Source organism: Spermophilus citellus, assembly GCF_964194105.1.
Source record: "Spermophilus citellus genome assembly, chromosome: 14".
Lineage (NCBI taxonomy): Eukaryota > Metazoa > Chordata > Mammalia > Rodentia > Sciuridae > Spermophilus > Spermophilus citellus.
The window spans coordinates 79,493,532-79,513,391 of record NC_138194.1 but is presented as its reverse complement, the minus strand read 5'-3'; the positions used below and the strand labels follow the sequence as shown (position 1 = coordinate 79,513,391).

General features: G+C 31.5%; 1 protein-coding gene across 3 annotated transcripts in view; it reads left to right on the top strand.

The window, feature by feature from the left end:
• The window catches only part of CSMD3 (CUB and Sushi multiple domains 3), a gene marked incomplete at both ends in the record, with an annotated part of 1,157,568 nt that overhangs the window by 547,757 nt on the left and 589,951 nt on the right, over nucleotides 1-19,860 (top strand). For all 3 annotated transcript variants that reach the window (XM_081266797.1, XM_081266796.1, XM_081266795.1), the window contains one exon: nucleotides 1,021-1,142. In XM_081266797.1, the coding sequence (XP_081122923.1) occupies nucleotides 1,021-1,142 (122 nt within the window). The remainder of the gene's footprint in view (nucleotides 1-1,020; nucleotides 1,143-19,860) is intronic.

Below are 19,860 nucleotides of genomic sequence, written 5' to 3'. Positions count from 1 at the left end.
GTAGTCAGAAGACCTAGGCTCAATTTCTTGGTGTTCTACCTATTACCAGAGTGACCTTGGTCAAGGCAAGCAAACTTTTGGCACCTTCATAAACTCATCTTCAAAGTGGTGATGATAATAACTGTGTAAAGATTTAAGTTCATATGAAAACATGTCTAACTACACATATTTTAAAATATGATAGATTATTATTCATTAATTAGAAAATAATAACATAGGTAGGATTCTAATGGGATAGGGCAAATAAATGCATATCAAAATTATGGCACCAAGAAATTTGTGGTGGCCAAGAAGGAAACTAATAAACAGCCAGTGTGTTGATTATCTGTTTTATTAAGAATAAAAAAGTAGTAGAACATTGAGAAAGTATTACAACTTTTAATTTTGTGGGAATTCATTAAAATGAATTTTAATGAAATGTAGATCATGTATAACTTTCAGAAATTTAGATAATATGGTCTTAGTGGTGTGTGATTCACAGTTAGAGGAACAGAATGAGTCATTTTAATGTTGATGTCTAGCAACTGTGCTTTTATGAGTCCTTGGCTACTTAATAAATAGAAATAAAACAATTTATAGGTTGCTTAATCCATCCAAGGCTTTGCTTCTTTTCATTGTATATTTTTAATTAGCATATTAGGTTAATATAACTTCCTCTCATTAAACTAAACAAGTTACCATCAAAAGACAATTTATCATGCTTCACACCACAATTCATAACTATTTTGATTAATATTGAAAATATCATGTTTGCAAGTCTCAGGATATCAGAATCTAATTCTGAAAAGTGATATTTAAAGTGCCATAGTATACATTTCAGTGTACCTCACAATTTTATTGATAGTCAGTTTTCAGTTAAAGTAGAACATAACAAACATTCTAATTTTGGTAAGTGACATTAGAACACCATAATATACATTTCAATTATTATACATTATAATTGTGTATTTTCAAGTCTATTGAAAGATATTTTATTGCTGTGTTGCATGCCTATTTTTCACATTGCCATTTCTCTTTTAGTGAAGACATGTGGCTCTAATCTTCAAGGACCAAGTGGCACCTTTACATCTCCCAACTTTCCATTCCAGTATGACAGTAATGCCCAGTGCGTCTGGGTCATCACAGCAGTGAACACAAATAAGGTAAGGGAAAACCATCTGTGCATTAAAACCATACTCAAAAAACAAAGGCAAAGAGATGAAATGTGCAGTATAGACAATTTGAAACTAAAGTATGGTTTTGGCAATATTTCTTACTTATCCATTCTATGAAACAATTTTGTTTCTGAAATTGGTAAAAAATAATATAAAAATAATATAACCTTTGTCCTAGTTACTAACATACAAATGAAAACATATCAAAATGAATGTGTTCCAAAGTACATTTTGAATATTGTGAGTCCATATTTCTTCTTTGAAAAAGGAACCATGAATAATGGTTTCTCTGTTGAATTTTTTTTTCTGTTTGACACATCTTTTGGTTATATCATGTTTTTATACATAGATGAATTTCATTTCACTATTTATTGCTTCATAGTTGATGTTCTCTGTAATAATAGAGGATTCATATATGGATATTTCAAAAGGTTAAATTATCTTTCTATTTTATTCTAAAATGATTAATACATCTAAATATGCATGTACCACCATACTTCAAACTAAATTATAACACTGAATGAGAGCAGCTGAAAAATTAGTTATTTTTTCCATCTCTATTTTGCTTCTCTTTGTAAAATGTGATTTTATACCAAAAGAAATGATTTAAATATGAAGAATCTAAATTTCTATCAGAAACAGATTCTGTGATATCTTCTCTGGGTCAGAAATTTTTAAATTTTTCATTTGTTCCTTTTAGCTGTATATGAGAGTAGAACATATTTTGACATACTATACATATGTGAAGTATAACTTCCCATTCTTGTGTTTGTATGATGTGGAGTACACGGGTCATATATTTATATATGAACATAGGAAAATTATGTCCGATTCATTCTACTGTCTTTCCTATTCTCATCCCCACCTTCCCTTTATTCCCCTTTCCCTAATCCAATGAACTTCTTTGCCCTTTCCTTTATTGTGTGTTAGTATCCACATTATAGTAGAGAAAGAGAGAAGATTTGCCCTTTAGTTATTGGAATTGGCTCATTTCACTTAGCATTATAATCACCAGTTCATCCATTTAGTGGTAAAGATCATAAAGTTGGGTCAGATTGTGAATCAAATATATATTTGTAATTTACCAAAAACTTTAAGTTATTTAACCTCTAAAATTGGTTTTATCTTTGAAGTGTAAATAATTATTTTACAGTATTGTGAGAAATAAGATAATGCATGTAGAGTAGTTCATAGAATTACTAAGTACTTGAAATGCATTAACTAATTGCTATTAGAGAAAATATATGGCTATGTGCCAGAAATATCTGTGGTCTCCATCAATTTCTTGAAATTGAATCCTAAGAGCAATGGGGATTAAACCTAAGATGATCACTAAATCAAACCCTCATCTGCAAAATGAAAATCATTCTATGTACCCAATATGTGTCATCAGTTTAATTCAATGAAACATATATTTATTGAATATGTTCTATGTGCAAACTTTTGGTTATTTAGAAAATAAAAAAAAATCAAGAAGTACTTGGAAAACAAACTATTTTTCTGAGCACTCAGCAACATACTAGGAATTTTCCTCAGTACTGGTGTTGAGTACATTTGGTGAATTATTAAATCCTCGTAAGGCTTTAATAAGGAAGATACTTTCATTGCCTATGTTTAAGAGAAGGCCTAAATAAATTGTCTAAGATCATATAGCTAGTAAAGGTCAGAATGGCGTACTTTATAAGATCTATGTATGTATGAAAATATGCTTCACCATAAGATATAATTATCTTTGTTTAAATTAAGCATGGAGTAAATCCTTTATGAAGTATGGAACAAACACATTATATTAATCTTGCATGGCCATAGAAATCTTTTATGTTACATTAATTACCTGTAATCGTCATCAGATGTGGTATTATGTAATGTTCTATAGATACATGCCTTAGTAAGTTTTCATCATTCGCATGGAGATTATCACATTTCTACCTGTTAATATTACCCAATCTGCTAAACTTCTATCTATTCTTTTACCTCCCACCAAAAACATTCAATTCATTTTCTAAGAAGGACATAATTGCTTTTATTTATTTGCTATTTTTATCAAATACTTGATTGTAAATATTAACTTTTTATCAGTTTATCTCTATTTTAAGGAATTCTGTGGAAATTGGTTTTTGATCATTTTGAACCATGATCCTCAGTAAGAATTCCATGCAGTGGCTGAGTTCAAACACATTTTCTCTGTCACTGTTTGTCTTTCTTTCTGTCTCTGTCTGTCTGTCTCTCTCTCCCTCTCTCTCTCTCTCTCCCCCTCACACACACACACACACACACACACACACACACACACAATTCCAGATGCAGAACATTATCCCTTTCTACAAAAATTTATTTCTGTATGTATATTCTTATTTATTGTAATATATTGATTTTTAAAATATTAGTATTTCACCAAATTGATTTCATGATGCACTAATGCATTATAGCACATAGGACACTTTTCAGAAGGCAATTGTTAGCATAAACTATAAACACACAGTTATATTAGTTGGCATAAATCTCAGTTTAACCATATTAATCCTTTATATTAACTAATAATCCTTCAGTAACTCCAATTTTTTTATTGATTATTTAAAGCATTACATAGCTCATGATATATCATCTTTCATACATTTGACTCAAATTGTGTTTTGAACTCCCATTTTCACCCCAAATACAGATTGCAGAATCACATCTGTTACATATTCACATTTTTACATAATGCCATATTAGTGACTGTTGTATTCTGCTACCTTTCCGTAACTCCAATTTTTAAAAAATAATCTCAATTAACCATATTAATCCTTCAATATTTCCAATTTTCTTAAATAATTAGTACCCATTTTATACTTTATTTGATCACTTTAAAAGCAATCCTGGTGTCATAAATATCTAAAAGTAATGATTGGAAAAATTTTGAAATTTGAAACAGGATGAAACAAATGCACCTGATTTCAAATCTTGACTGTCATTCTTACTAATTATAATATTTTAGCTATTCTCACTTGGTCTTGTAAGCCACAGTTTTTCTTTTTTATTTATTAGAGATTATAATACTATTTTATAAGGCTATTACACATAAGAAAATGTGAAATTCCTGATACCAAGTAGGATCACATTAAATGATACTTAATATTATTGCCAAATGTTAGGAAACATGCTTGTCTTTAGTTATGTTAGCTTATCTTATATATTTATGCAATAATAAAATTCTATATTTGACTATTGCTTTACTAATTTATAGGTGATTTGGTTTTGTGAAAAAATATTAAAAATTAAGTCATAATCATTGCAATTGATTTTTTAAACACTGCAATTAATTTCATTAAAAATAAAATATAGTATCTCAGCATTACATCCTTAAAGAAATATGCATTTTAAAGTTGCTTCATGGTTATTCTACAAGCTTATATAAGAGAATATTTTCCTTAATTATCATATTTGAAAGATTAATAAAATTGAGGATCTCTTAATAGCAGCAAGTTAAAACATTACAATTGATTCTTTAACCTGTTCATTAACTTTTCTTCTTTCATCAAGAAATACATTCATACTAGCTCCACCTCTATCCATTTATTATTTTTACTTTTATAATTACTTTTTCTAATTTCAAAAGAAAAACATGTATTACTTTCTTAGATGCAATATTAGTATATTACATTGTTTGAAAGTAAGTAAAACACTGGAAAATAAGGGCATAAAAATTCAGAGTCATAGCTCCTGAGGGAGAATTCTTCAGAAAAATGAAAAGCAAAAGCTTCACTAGGAAATATCTGAAGGGAGCAATATTTTAGTTTATCTTCAGTAAACTCAGACAAGCACCAACCTTTATATCTGTATTTGTATTTGTCAATTATCCATCCATCTACTTATTTTTATTCATTTTTATCTCTATATCAAATCAGGATGCATATAATATAGAAAGATATTATATTATATGCTAATTTGAGCTGTAACACAAAATATGAATTATTTTAACAGAAAGCATTTCTAATTTGTTGATTTTACAGTTTTTTCTATTAGGGATGAATGGTTTCTATAAATTGAGTGAGCTAAAGGCATGATATTTTGAGGAAACTCTAAAGTATTTGTAAATTAGAGTATGACAGAAATGTCATCCTTTGTAGTTTTTCAGAATTAAAATTTTTGAAATAGATGTCAATTTAATATAGTAGGAAGAAGTATAGTTTTCAATATTTTTACTTATGTGAGCAAGAATTTGAAGTGTTAATAGTCTAGAGCTTCTTTGTCAGACAGAAATATAATGTGAGCCACATATTTGACAAGAAGTTTGTTAGTAACCATATTCTGAAAGATTTTAAATTAATTTTAATATTTCATTAAACCCAATATTATCATTTTAACATAGAATTGGCATAAATTAATGAAATATGTTGCTGTCATTTATTCATTCTTAATCTGTGAATCAATAGTGTGTTTTACACTTTCAGCACAGCTCAATTCAGACTGGCCTTATTTCAGGTTCTCAATAGCCACATGTTACTAGTGACTACCATGTTGAACATGATCTCACCACAGAGAATTCTGTTATATTGCCGAATGAAGTCTGGAAAGTATGAAAGGTGATGGCACTGGATATTGACAATAACAAATGCCTCATTACATGTTTATTGCTTCAAGTGAAGTTTTGACAGGGATTTCAAGCCTTTTGGGAAAATAGGATGTTTTTGCTGGCAAAGTCACTGGAAGATTTAAGGTTCTCAACTTTATCAAAGAGAATCCAAATGTTTCCACTTAAAATTTCAGGATCTCTTTCCTTCTTGATTTTTCCCCCTAATTTTCACATGGGAAACTTGGTGAGTCTATAAGTTCATTAAACATTTAGTTATGTAACTTGAACAACTAAATTTGGGATATATTTCTTAACTATACCAGGTCAGTGCTATGGGATGCACATAGTTTTCTTCTTCTTTGACCAGGACCTTAGCTATGATTTTGTTTCCTTTTAACTTCAGCTATGATTTGGTTTCCTTTTTACTTCACTACAATCAACAATAATCATTTACCACCATAATCATTATAGTGTTGAGTTAACCATCTAGTACAGCAACCCTTTGCCTCTGATCCTATGAACCTGCCTTCAATAGGTGTTTCATCCAAATCACAAGAAATAGATGATTGTGCATGCCATTTTCTACTATCAACTCAACTATGTTCAAGGCCAAAAAATGAGCAAACCACCTTCCAAAAACCCATCTTTGAGAAACTATTCTTGGGCTCACCGTTGATATGGAAGACTGCATAAATTAATGTCTAGTAAAATCATAAAAGGTTTATATTAGCTATCATAACAAATTAAATATAAGTTGTACAATTGTTATACAGGTATTATAATGCAAACTGCAAAATTTAATGCAGTTTTAGAGAAGCAAAAACTGTATAGATAGATGCAGATAGAAAAAGAAAAGGGAAAATATGATGTTAACAAAACCTAAGAGGTTGAAGTAGGGATTTTGTAGAACTGGTACTCAAATGTTGAGGATCTGAGACCTTTAAGGGAAGGATGTGAGCCAGCAGGTTTAGACAGACTCTAAAGTTAACTGGAAAAACATTGAAAAATGTCATTTGGAGTATTTCATCCTAAACATCAAGGGGAAGAATATGTAAGAACTGACTTAAAGCTAAGACACAGCACATAAATAATTAGCACAGAATTTCTGTCAAGTAATATAGGAAAGGCTGCTGGTAAAATTTATTTAGAGGTGGACAAGTTATGTTTGAGATGGAAGCTTAGATACCAAGTTAAGGATAAAGTCTGAAAGATCAAAAAAAAAAAAGGGATGATGATATAAATTTGGAAGTTGTCAGCTATGGATGTTATTTCAATACTGAGATCACACAGTGAGTACCTCTTAGAAGAAAAACCATAGATTAAGCAAATAGCAGATAAACAACTGATAACGACAAATTATTAGTATGCCTAATTGAAAACATGTTTGTCTATTTGTATGTATAAATTACATTTTTTTATAATTGAAAGATTCCTATTTCCAATCAAGGTTCCAAACATTCAGGGAAGAGTTATAATAAATGCCTAAAGCATATTTGCAGTATTTTATTTGTAAATATGTACCATTAGTATTAAAAGTTACAAAATTTATTTATAATATTAATGTGTCCATAACAACATTTTATATTCTTTTTTTTTTTTTTTTTTTTTTTTTTTTGGTACCAGGGACTGAACCCAGGGGCACTTAACCACTGAACCACATCTCCAGCCCATTTTATTTTTTATTCTGAGACAGGGTCTCACTAAATTGCTCATGGCCTTGCTGAGTTGCTGAGGCTATCCTTGAACTTTCCATCCTCCTGCCTCAACCTCTGGAGCCACCAGGATTACAGGCGTGCACCAGGAGTTCAGTTTGTTCATTAATGAATTAATAAGTGAATAACTGTCTCATATGAGGTTTCCATCAGTTTTTTCTTCATATTAAAAAAGTACTCCTTATATTTGAGGTTGGGAGCTACTGATTAAAATAATGTGATCAGCTTCACTCAAGCATATCCTCTTTAAAAAAATTTAAAAAAATAATCAAATAAGAAAATTATCATATAATTCTGTCATGTCCTTCTTATATCATTGACTCCAAATGATTTCAATTAAGCACACATCTTGAATTTTGCAGAAAACTGTAAATTCCTAAGCTGGTATTCTAAGACTCAGTTCGAAGTTACCCAAAAAACTTAATTAATGTGTTCATTATCCCTTACTGTACCAGATAAAGATATTAAAATCTGGTATTTGATATTGAGTGTCTACCTTTGATTTTGATCCTAGAAATTAGAAATCTGTCTTGTTTCCTGTCACTGTGCCTATTCTATTATCTTTAGTTTTCTAAGCTGCAATCTTCTCTTATTATTAGTCCCTTTCTCAGAAACTGAAGTCCTATTGCTGTTCTATGTCCTGCATGGAGCTTTGTAACCCATCAAAACAGCTTTTCTGCACAGATTAGCTTACTGCCTGCTTCTGGCCCACTCATCATTTTTTTGGCTCTTTTTTTATTGATTTTATTTTTTTTAAATACATGACAGCAGAATGCATTACAATTCTTATGACACATATAGAGCACAATTATTCATATCTTTGTATATAAAGTATGTTCACACCAATTCATGACTTTATACATGTACTTTTTTGCATTACAATTATTATTACATATATATACCTAAATTTTTCATATCTATGTTTGTATATAAAGTATGTTGACATCCAATTTGTGTCTTCATATATGTACTTTGGATAATGATGTTTATCACATTCCACCATCCTTGCTAATCTCCTGCCCCATCTCTTTCCCTCCCACCGATATCTAGAATTCATCTATTCCTCCTATGCTCCCCCTCCCTACCCCACTATGAATCAGCCTCCTTATATCAGAGAAAACATTTGGCATTTGTTTATTTTGGAATTGGCTAACTTTAGTTAGCATTATCTTCTTCAACACCATCCATTTACCTGCAAATGCCATGATTTTATTCTCTTTTATTGCTGAGTAAAATTTCATTGTGTATATATGCCACATTTTTTTATCCATTCATCCACTGAAGGGCATCTAGGTTGGTTCCACAGTTTAGCTATTGTGAATTGTGCTGCTATAAACATTGATGTGGCTGTGTCCCTGTAGTATGCTGTTTTTAAGTCCTTTGGTTATAGTCCAAGAAGAGGAATAGCTGGGTCAAATGGTGGTTCCATTCCCAGATTTCCAAGGAATCTCCATATTGCTTTCCATATTGGCTGCATCAGTCCTACCAGCAATGAATGAGTGTACCTTTTTCCCCACATCCTCACCAACAGTTATTGTCATTTGCTTTATAATAGCTGCCATTTCTGACTGGAGTGAGAGGGTGTCTTAGTGTAGTTTTGATTTGTATTTCTCTAATTGCTAGAGATGATGAGCATTTTTTCATATCTTTGTTGATTGTATATCCTCTTCTGAGAAGTGTCTGTTCAGGTCCATTTATTGATTGGGTTATTTGTTTTTCTGGTGTTTAGCTTTTTGATTTCTTTATATACCCTAGAGATTAGTGCTCTATCTGATGTGTGAGGGATAAAAATTTGCTCCCAGGATGTAGGCTCTCTGTTCACCTCACAGATTGTTTCTTTTGCTGGGAAAAAACTTCTTAGTTTGATTCCATCCCATTTATTGATTCTTGGTTTTAATTCTTGTACTATATGAGTCTTATTAAGGAAGTTGGGGCCTATTCCCACATGATGAAGATCAGGGCCTAATTTTTCTTCTATTAACAGCCTTCTTTCTCCGCATAATGTTCTTCTTGCTTTGTCAACCACTTATTCCTGGAAATGGGCCTTTAGTAATCTTTGACCCCTGTTGTGTTTTTGCTTATACAACAATCATTTGTTTCTCAGTGTTTATAAAAGCTGAGGAAGTACCTCCCTTCATTCTGCATGATCTTGGAGATAACTTCGATCAAAGTACCTTGCAATATCCCCTCCAACTTTATTAGCCAAGAAAATACCATACAGTGGTATTTTGAAACTAACTTTTACTACTTCCAGATAGCTGATTGTTATCAGGAATATAGCAAATTGATTATTAAGCACATTCCAAAGTAGAATTTAAATTATCTGAACAAAAATAATTTAATTAATTATATTTAAAGCAAGAATAATTACTTAAAAATTATCACTCCAATATTTTACTACATTGTTCTATTAACCATGCTCTTGATGTTATATTTCTTTTATCCATATAATAGAGCCATGTATAATGATGTGCTTTGTGCATCTTTTTCCACTTTGTATTTTGTCTCCCTGACAGATTGCAATTGAACATTCTAGGAGAATTAAACAATAGAATTGGAAAACACTAGAAATCAGAACTTTTGTTTATCATACAGACATAGAAAGTGATGAAGTAAAATGTTAGTAATGAAGATTTATTTTCAAATTAATTGTTTCTGTAGTAATCACATTCTAAACTGCAAAAAATGAGGAAATATTCTTAGAATATTCAGGAATTATTAAATGATCCAATAATTTAATCATTCATATCATTGGCAAACAAATGATGTTCTGATCTAAGTACTAATTTTTTACAATTGTTTTTTACTCACTAACATAAATGAAATATCAATCAACATCCTTGATCCTTGTGAGAACTACAATCATTCATTTAATTGCAACCACAAGTTAACTACAGATAAATAAAAAAGTAGGCAAACATTAACAAAAGCATTCTTTTTTTTTCCACCTAAGTCTGCCACAATTGTTTTGTTACTTGTCACCCAAGAACCCCCTAAACAAAAAGATGATAGTCATCACTTTTTTCCTTATGTACTGGTCTTGTATGAAAAAAACCTGTTGCAATGTTTAGCACCCCAGTGTACTCACTCTCAGAAATTCTCTGGCATAATTCACCATATCTTCTAAATTGATGATATCCTATTTCCTCTATCTTTATTTACATCTGTTTGAGATAAATCTAGCTCTCTAAAACACATGGTAGTTTTGTCTATCTTTACTTTCTTAGGTTTTTTTGCTTTGAAAACTGAGTCTCCAAGTAAAAACCTAAATTATTGGTAAATTCAAAAATTTAATTAAATAATTCTTTCATATAATATAAAGAACTTAGCTACAAAAGAATTTTTATGAATTGTTGATTAGTTCCTATCAACACTTTAAAATGTACATATTGTATTTTTTCCATATTGAATGATTGTGACAAGCATAATATTGATATCTCTAGGATGTCAACAAATCTCAAAACAAAGAAAATTCAATGCCTTGAGAGGTTAGTAATGAAAGACTACCTTATCTTAGAGAAGTATAATTCAGAGAGAAAGAAGATGAAGATGTGCACCTGAAGTCTATTTCAGTTCAAATTATAACCCTCACTAGATTAACATAAGCCTTAAGAATCAGAAGAAATTAATAAAAAAAGAAAAGTTTCTTAAAAGAATAAGGATTGACTATGGCCTTTAAAAAAATAATGTTGGATAGCAGTAGCCAGAAGCACCTTTTTAAAATTTATTTCAAGGTTATTACTATTTATTTTGTTTCTAAATTTGGCTCACATTTGCATCTTATAATTCAGGATGTATAATTTAGTATGAATTATGTGATTTAGTGAAGAAAGTCAAGGGCCTGGCATGATTTTATAGATTATATATTCAAAACCCACTGTGGAATATCATTTATGACTTAGCCATCAGAGTCAAAATCATGAATACTGGTGCAGATCACCTTACATCTCTGAATCTCATTTTTCTCAAGTGTAAAGAAAAACTAATTGTCCCTGACCTCCATGTCACAAAAATGTTGAAGGAACATGTAAATTAACAAATATATAAGACTTGATACATAGAATGTTATCTTATTCATTTAAAGTGTGGCACATAACTATTATTTATGCCAGTCTCTCCAAAGATGGTTTTAGGTGAAAGGCATCATCAAATCAATATATATATATATATATATATATATATATATATATATATATATATATTTAGATAAATGATGAGTATGAGTAAGGATAAGATTAGTGTGTTGTTGGGCTGATGTTGTGGCTCAGTGGAAGAGCTCTTGCCTAGCATGTGTGAGGCACTGGGTTCGATTCTCAGCACCACGTATCAATAAATAAAATAAAGGTCAATTGACAACTAAAAGAAATATAAAAAAAAGATTAGTGTGTTGCTCATAGGGGGTCCCTAGTTAAAATGTTTGTAGAAATAAATTCATTAATAAATAAGATAAACAATATGTATGGAATATATAAAGATATTTTTGGGCACCTTGTTCAAGTATAGTGTAAAATTAGTGAGCAATACTAACAAATATCTTGGCAGTTTTAGTACTGCTTTATAAAAAATTGTTAACAATATTTATGTTGATAATATTTATACTTCAATATTCTTGTCTCTACAGCTACCATAGATTTTGTTGCTGGGATTTTCAAATAGATTTGAGAAACTACACTAACAAATTGAGTTGGTTTCTGTTGAAATGATAAGAGAGGTGGGTTTCTTTCTCTCCTTATAGGATAGATGTCCTTGAAAAGGACACCTATCCCAAGCTTCGATTTAGGTAAAGATCAACCTTTTGTTTTAGCAGAGGAATTTATATCTGAACACATTATCTCATCTCATTCTTTTTCTAATTTTAAAAGTATGTAGTAAAGGCCAATTTTATAATCAAATAAAATGACTACATTGTGAAGTATTAAATTCATATTCACAACAACATTTAAGCCCATGAGTTTTTCTTTAGAACCATGAAATACCCATTCAGTGCTCCTTCCCATAAACTCTTCAGACATTGGAAAGTACCCTGATATCCAGTGATAATAATGAAATTGGAGCAATTTTTGTGTCTATTGTTCCATCTTTGGCACTAGGCTTTTGCCACTTCATTTAACCTACCCAATTATAGGCATAATTCTTTGCACTATATATCTGGAGATTTGGGAACCATGACCAGCTTCAATACCAGGTGTGTGACTTTAACCAAGCATGGAGAGTTCACTTTTCTGTACACTACAGCTGTATTAGTTTTCAGGATTCCCCCAAAGCACATCCAAAGTAAGGAACTGCATTCAAGTGATTTACTAAGGAAGGAGAAATTGTTTATGGAGTAGGGGAGGCAAGATAGGAAAGAAATTGAGCAAAGTGCAATTTTAGGTAAAATCCAAGCCTCAACCTGATCCCATGTTGTATAAATTTTACCCAAGAACCTATCCTAACTCAAAGGAAGAGAGCTGCCCTCTCATATTTCTGCTTCTCATGATCATAGGCAAAGAGTTTCTGGGCTCATGTGTGGTCTAAGTGTCTCCTGAAACCCAAGAGCAAGTCTCAAGAAGACTTCTAGCTATGGTTGTATAGAGGTAAATGTATGTGGAATATAGTGGACTAATAACATGAAGAACAAGAGGCATTTAAGGGTATCTGAATGACCATTGACCATATCCTTTACAGTGAAGTAGGGACTATAAAAGCATTCAATCTGAAGCAGAAAAATTCATGGATAAATTGAAATCAAAGATTTGCAGTCTTACCAGGGCATGCTGCAGAAAAAGTTTAGAAGTGTCATGAAGATATTGATAGAAAACAACAGGGTAGAAATTAGGAAAAACAACTAGAAGACTTGCCACTCTAGAAAAGTAACTGAGGTCACTTTTTATTAAACACACTGGGCTTGACAGTTGGGGAACTATTAAAGGAGCTCACTTTTAATTTCTTGTCCTCCTGATTGAATCATACCTGCGTAGCATATCCTTGACTATGCCCAGCCCCTGATATTAGAACCCATTTTCTCATTCAAATGGTGTATTTATTTGAAGTATATTTAGTTAAAATGAATTACTCTGCACAGAATTGCAGAGTAATTGATATCAAAAAGTAAACAAATATCCATAAAGAAAAAAGAAAGGGAATGCTACAGATGTTAAAGGGACTACCTCTAGGTAGAGAACAGCAGGTATTTTTCCCCCTTTTAATTTGGGGCTAATAGGAAAATCTGTGTTAAGTTTCAATGATACATATTTTAGTCAGCTTTTTTGTCACTATGACCAAAAGACCGGCCCAGAACAATTAGAGGAGGAAAAGTGTATTCAGGGTTCATAGTTTCAGGTGTCTCTTTCCATAGATGACCAACTCTATTGCTCTGGGCCAAGGTGAGACAGAACATTGTGGTGGAAGCATGAGGCTGAGGAAAGCAGCTCAGGACATGGCAGTCAAGAAACAGAGAGAGTTTTACTCACTGGAGACAAAATATAAACCATAAAAGTATGCTTCCAGTGACCTATCTCTAGATACACTGTACCTGCCTACAGTTTCCACTCAGTAAATCCAAATCTGTGGATTAATCCACCTATTAGGTTGTATCTCAGAATCTAATCACTTCATCTCTGAAAATGCATGCCTTGACTCTCATGTGAGCTTTTGGGTTGTGCTTCTATCTAAACCATGATGATACATATTATATGTTTAGTTTAAACAGTAATAAATACATAAAAATAAAAATAAGGTATTAGTATAGAGTGATTAATTTTATTGACTACTTTCTACTTCTTGAAGCTTTTTCTCTCCTGGCTTTTTAAATCTGTCTTCCTGAATTTTTCATTACTCTGAAGTCTTTTGCTAGTACTCATCTTCCTTCCATCTCCTTAAAAACCAGTGTTCCTCAGTATTAGCAATTCAGATACTTTTTATTCTACATTTTTCTTCACACATCTAAATGCAAAGTCCAATGAAATCATTATACCATAATTAATAATTAATTAATATTATAACTAATAATCTTTGAGATTGTTTAACTTCTCTCATCTGGGTTTCAATAATTCTCCTTTGGAGTATCAACCAACTTCCTAAGTAGTGAATCTTGATCACATTTTTCTGCCTCTCTCAAAGCCTATTGACTATCCAAAAATCTAATGTGATGTTTTACTTTTTAAAATGAAGTAATGTCTCATTCTTGGTAAAAGATGTAAATATATTCACATAACTTCACCTCCACTTCACTTCAGTGCACTTCCAGAGCCCACTATCTTGGAAACATGCTGGGGAATATACTTCCTCACTTGTTTGCACCTTTATAAATTCATGATGTTCTTTATTACTGGCATTCTTTAGGATTCAACTTATCTTTCAATGTTTTCATGGAAGCTTGTCCTGTTCTTCCTACTAGATTGACTTAAGAAAGCCTATTCTCCATATTAATTCAACTGTGGTCGTATTACATTTTAATTATCTGTTTGTTCATCTATTTCCCTTCCTTTGACCCTTGGAAAAAAAAGCAAGTTTTGAGTCTTTGCATTTTTAACATCTAATGAAGTAGCTTTCATATTGGAGTTTTTAAATTAGTATTTTTTGACATATTTTTTTATTCTTAGGAAAAAATATGTTTGTGAGTTTATTTCCATGTTTTGTTTAGGCATTTTCCCGATTCTTATCCACAAGACCCAAAAAGTAGGCAAAGTATGAAAAAAGCAAAGTATTTTTATTTGCATTTTCTACTGTTTTTCCCCCTTCTAACTATGGAATGTCACTAACAGTTGTAATCACTCAACATTGTAATTGTTTTCAAATGATGTGAATTATAAGATATTTGTTGCATGATAATTTGGCACAAATGATAAGGCATTCCCATAAACAATGGCAATTATTATACTTTTTATAACAAAATATACTCCTTTGAATGACAGGAAAAAGAGACTGAAGAGGGAAATCTTTAATATCTTTAATTTAAACTACCAGGCTATACAGACTTACATATTGGGTTTGGGATTGCCTGTCAGTGATAATAAACCCATTACAACAGGTTCTTAACAAGAAATGTATGTGGTCCAAGACTGATGGTGGCTATATCCCAGAAGTAGTTCCTCGGGGACAATCACTACTTCCCCACCCTTCCCCCCCCCCCTTTTTTTTAGAATTTAACCTTTCGTTTTTATTTATTTATTTATAATTAATTAATTTATTTTTTAATGTGGAGCTGAGGATTGGACCCAGTGCCTCACCCATGTTAGACAAGTGCTTTACCACTGAGCTACAACCCCAGCCCCAATTCACTACTCTTAACACCAGAGTGTGGCCCTTTCTGGCAGGTTCCAGCATGGCATCTATGTTGGAGAAAGTAATGATAGAGAGCAAAGAGCAAATGCAAGCCATCTTTTTAAGTTTTCTTGAATCTTCTACAAAACACTACTACTTATATAACTTTTTTTTACCATAACTTAACTACAAAGATAATGACAAATAAAATCTTTAGAATCAAGAACTTGGTAATAGCTAGTAATTCTACTACTATGAAAAAAGATATAAGTATCTATTTGAGAAAATAAACAATCACTGTTTCACAGATTTAATCAACAATTGATAAGTGAACAAGGAGTATTTCCATTTAAGTGCCACCTAGTAATAAAACAGATATTACAAAAATAATAATCACAATATTGTTACCATTAAAATAGTAATAATTAATAGCATTAAATTGGATCTGAATTGAATGTATGTGTTAGAAACTATGTCAAGGTCTTTTATAAATCATTGTACTTAATCTTCTTAATTGTAAAGTAGTTGCTATTATTGTGTCCACTTTATAAGTACAGAAACAAATTTGGAAAACTTCAGAGACTTGTCCAAATTTTCATGGCGTAACAGTGACTATACTACAGAAAATTAAAATTGTGATTGTTGGATGTTATGAAGGATGGCTCTATCTAGAGCATAGAAAATGTCACAGGTTAAGTTTGAAATCTTGACCTTTGTCCCAGTCTGTCCCTTTTCCTTCCCAGAGGGATTATTTTCTTAGTAGACAGAACTAAATTTCACATAATTATTGTAAAGATTCTATACCACTCTACTCTTCCTCTGTCTATCACTAGTACTTAAGGAATATATATCTAATTAGAGTTTAGAGGAAGACTTATGGAGAGTGATAAGGTCCAGAGTAGCTCCTCAAAATTTTCCGCTAATCATTAGAGTTGGTCAGCAAATTCTTTTAGAAATTTAATAGCAAAAATCCTAAGATTTAACTAATGTACATTAAATATTACCAAACAAAGGAAATATTTATTTATAACTTTTTGCGTGCAAGAGAGTGTCCTGAGTTTGAAAATACAAAAGCTGTGTTTATTTGTGACTTATGAATGAGTTTACTTGTAACTATTTAAAAATAATTCTTTGTGATTTATGAATGAGTTTAGTTGTAACATTTAAAAATAATTCTTTGTATAGGGTAGTTTGCAGAATTTTTTTTTAATAAATTCTAGCTTCTTAACATTTATTTTTATGATGTCTTAGTCAATTTTCTGCTGCAGTGTCAAAATACCTGGACAAGATAATTTAGAAGGAACCAAAATTTATTTTCTCACTGTCTGGAGGCTGGAAAGTCCAAGATCAAAGCATTTGTAGTTTCAGTTGTCTATAGTCAGGGCTATCCTTCACTTTCAGTATGGCTCCATTGTTCTCAGGGGAGAATTCTCAGGAGAGGAACACTGCGTCCTCACATGGCTGAAGAAGAAATGGCAAGTAAACTTAATGTTGTATCCACACATTTGTGGACTTTATAAATTATGCACATTGCATATTTGTATAATGAATCACTACCAAAAGCTTCTCTGGGATTCTATTTTTTTCAGAAATCAAATAAGAATACATTTTCATAGGGCTTTTGAAAGAATTCTATGTAGTCATACATACAATGAACTTATAACATTACCTGGTCAAAATGTTAGCTATAATAATAATACTTAATAATAAAACTACTACTACTACCACCACTACAACCATCACCACCACATTCCGGTAGTGTGGTTAGCCACAACCCCTCCACAAGTGTTTGAGCTTAGTTTCCCACTGTGCAAAGCTCTCACTCAGTTCAGAAATTGGAGTTCCTTGTGGAGACTCCCTGCTGATATTAATCATCAGAAGCCATTAGCAGATGCTTATAATAAGTCAGAATAGGCTTCTGCCAAGAGAGCTTGAAAAGTGACTTGTGAGCTTTTAATACCTGTCACCAAGATAGTTTGGTGCAGAATGGAAAAATTTAATGATACCCTTAGAATTAGAGAGACCACACTCAACCTCCTGGGAAATCATTTCCTGCCCCAGCAGCAAGCAACTCAACAACAGTTACAGTTAGGTAGTGAAGAGAGAGTTGTGTAATACTCTGTTACCAGCACTTGCCCTTTGTAGTATTTGGGCTCCTAAAATCTCTAATCAATATGAAGAAGAGTCACTGGGATAACTTGATTATCCTATATAGCCAGAGTCATACAGGATAGATACATATCATCAAAGTGTACAATATTGGCTCATCTCTTTAGTTAGCATGTATAGAACTTTCAGCCCCTCCTGAACTAGCAGTACAACTACCCACGTTGCACAATACAAGGGAAACACAGAAATGAACAGTAACAATTTGAAGAAAACACCCTTTGTGGAATAAAAAGGCAATCTACCTAGAATTGTCAGTGAAGAACTTTCTGAGTATGTGGTATTTAAGCCAATATTGGAGGATGACAAGAGACTAACAATGCAGAGAAGAGCTTCTGGGACAAAAGAAAATGTACTTGCAAAGGCCCATGATAGTCCTGATGTCCTTCAAAAACTGAAAAAGATGACAGGAGTCCTGTGGTAAACTGAGCAAAAATAATAGATTATGTTAATGCTATATGGCTAAATAAAGTCCTGACCAAAAAGGCCCTCTGGAATCATGTAAAAAATGGAATTGGAAGTCATTGAGAGGCATTAAACATAAATGGTTGCTCTCTAACTTCATCCACATTTCTTTCAAATGCCATATCCTCATCTCTTTTATCACTGGTCACCTCCATCACTGTCAGCTTACCCTGGTTTATTTTTCTTCATAACACTTAATAATAGACGTGAATTTTTAAAGACTGTGCATCATACAGAATTATTTTATATGTACCTTTTAAATTTAGTGCATTCTTCCAATGAAGGAAGGAAAGTCTGTCTACATCCCCAACACAAAATGGTGTCTAGTAAAGACTATACTCTTAAGTAAACATTTATAGAGTGAATTAGTCAATTAAATAAATTCACAGTTTTGGGTAAGGAGAGTATATTATCTGATCTGTGTTTTGACTTAACATCCAAAACTTAAAAGTAGAGGATTCCTAAAGGACATGTGTATAATTCACGAATCAGGAACCTGTAGTTTATCTACATTTTCCCACTCTTATCCTAGACACTGTTATCAGACATAATTCATTCATGTTCCAAATTTTTCTCCCTGGAAAGATATGGCAGGCACTGAATTTCATGGCAAATGATTCTTCCTATACTATAACTTCCTGGGGCTCCTACCTAAATTGCTTTTGTGAGAAAGTTCTTTTGAACATAAACAAGCCATTACATAGATGTAAAATGAAAAAAATCCACTAATATGGGTTATACTTACAACAATTACATAAATAAAAGTTAACATATACAAAAAAGACAGAAATTAGAACCCATTGCATGATTTATTATATAAAAACATATAGTATCTGATTTTCACTACCATGATTACATGTTTAATAATTTTTAACAAATCTTTTACATTCTTATTAAATCCTAGAATTAAGGTGTATTTATATAAAAACAAATGCAGATGGATATATATATATATATAGAGAGAGAGATAGATAGATAGATAGATAGATATAGATATCGATGGATATATATATGGATATATATATATATATATATATATATATATATATATATATATATATATCCTGATCCAGAATGATTCCATTATTAATGAAAGGGGAGAAAAAAGCTTGTCTTATCAAATTCATTTTATTTATTTTTTAAAAAAATTATTTTTCACAATACCTTTATTGTACTTATTTATTTTTTTCGTGATGCTAAGGATCAAAACCAGGGCCTCACATGTGCTAGGCAAATGCTCTACCACTGAGCTACTGCCCCAGCCCTCAAATTTACTATAATGAGAATCACACATGTTTGTTTTTCAACATGTTTTGTGTATGTATAACCTACCAATACAAGTTTATAATGAATATCCTACTAAAACAAATATATACAGGATTTTTTTTTCAAAATGCATAAATTTAAGTTGATTTTTATATGTATTGTGAAATTTAACTTATATCCTCTAGTAGATAACCATGAATAACTGATGAAAAAGCACCAGGAGCTTTGTACTGTTGTGTTATAGATTTAATATTTGATGCATTTTTCATTTTATGTAGCTTCTTCCCTTTGGTGAAAC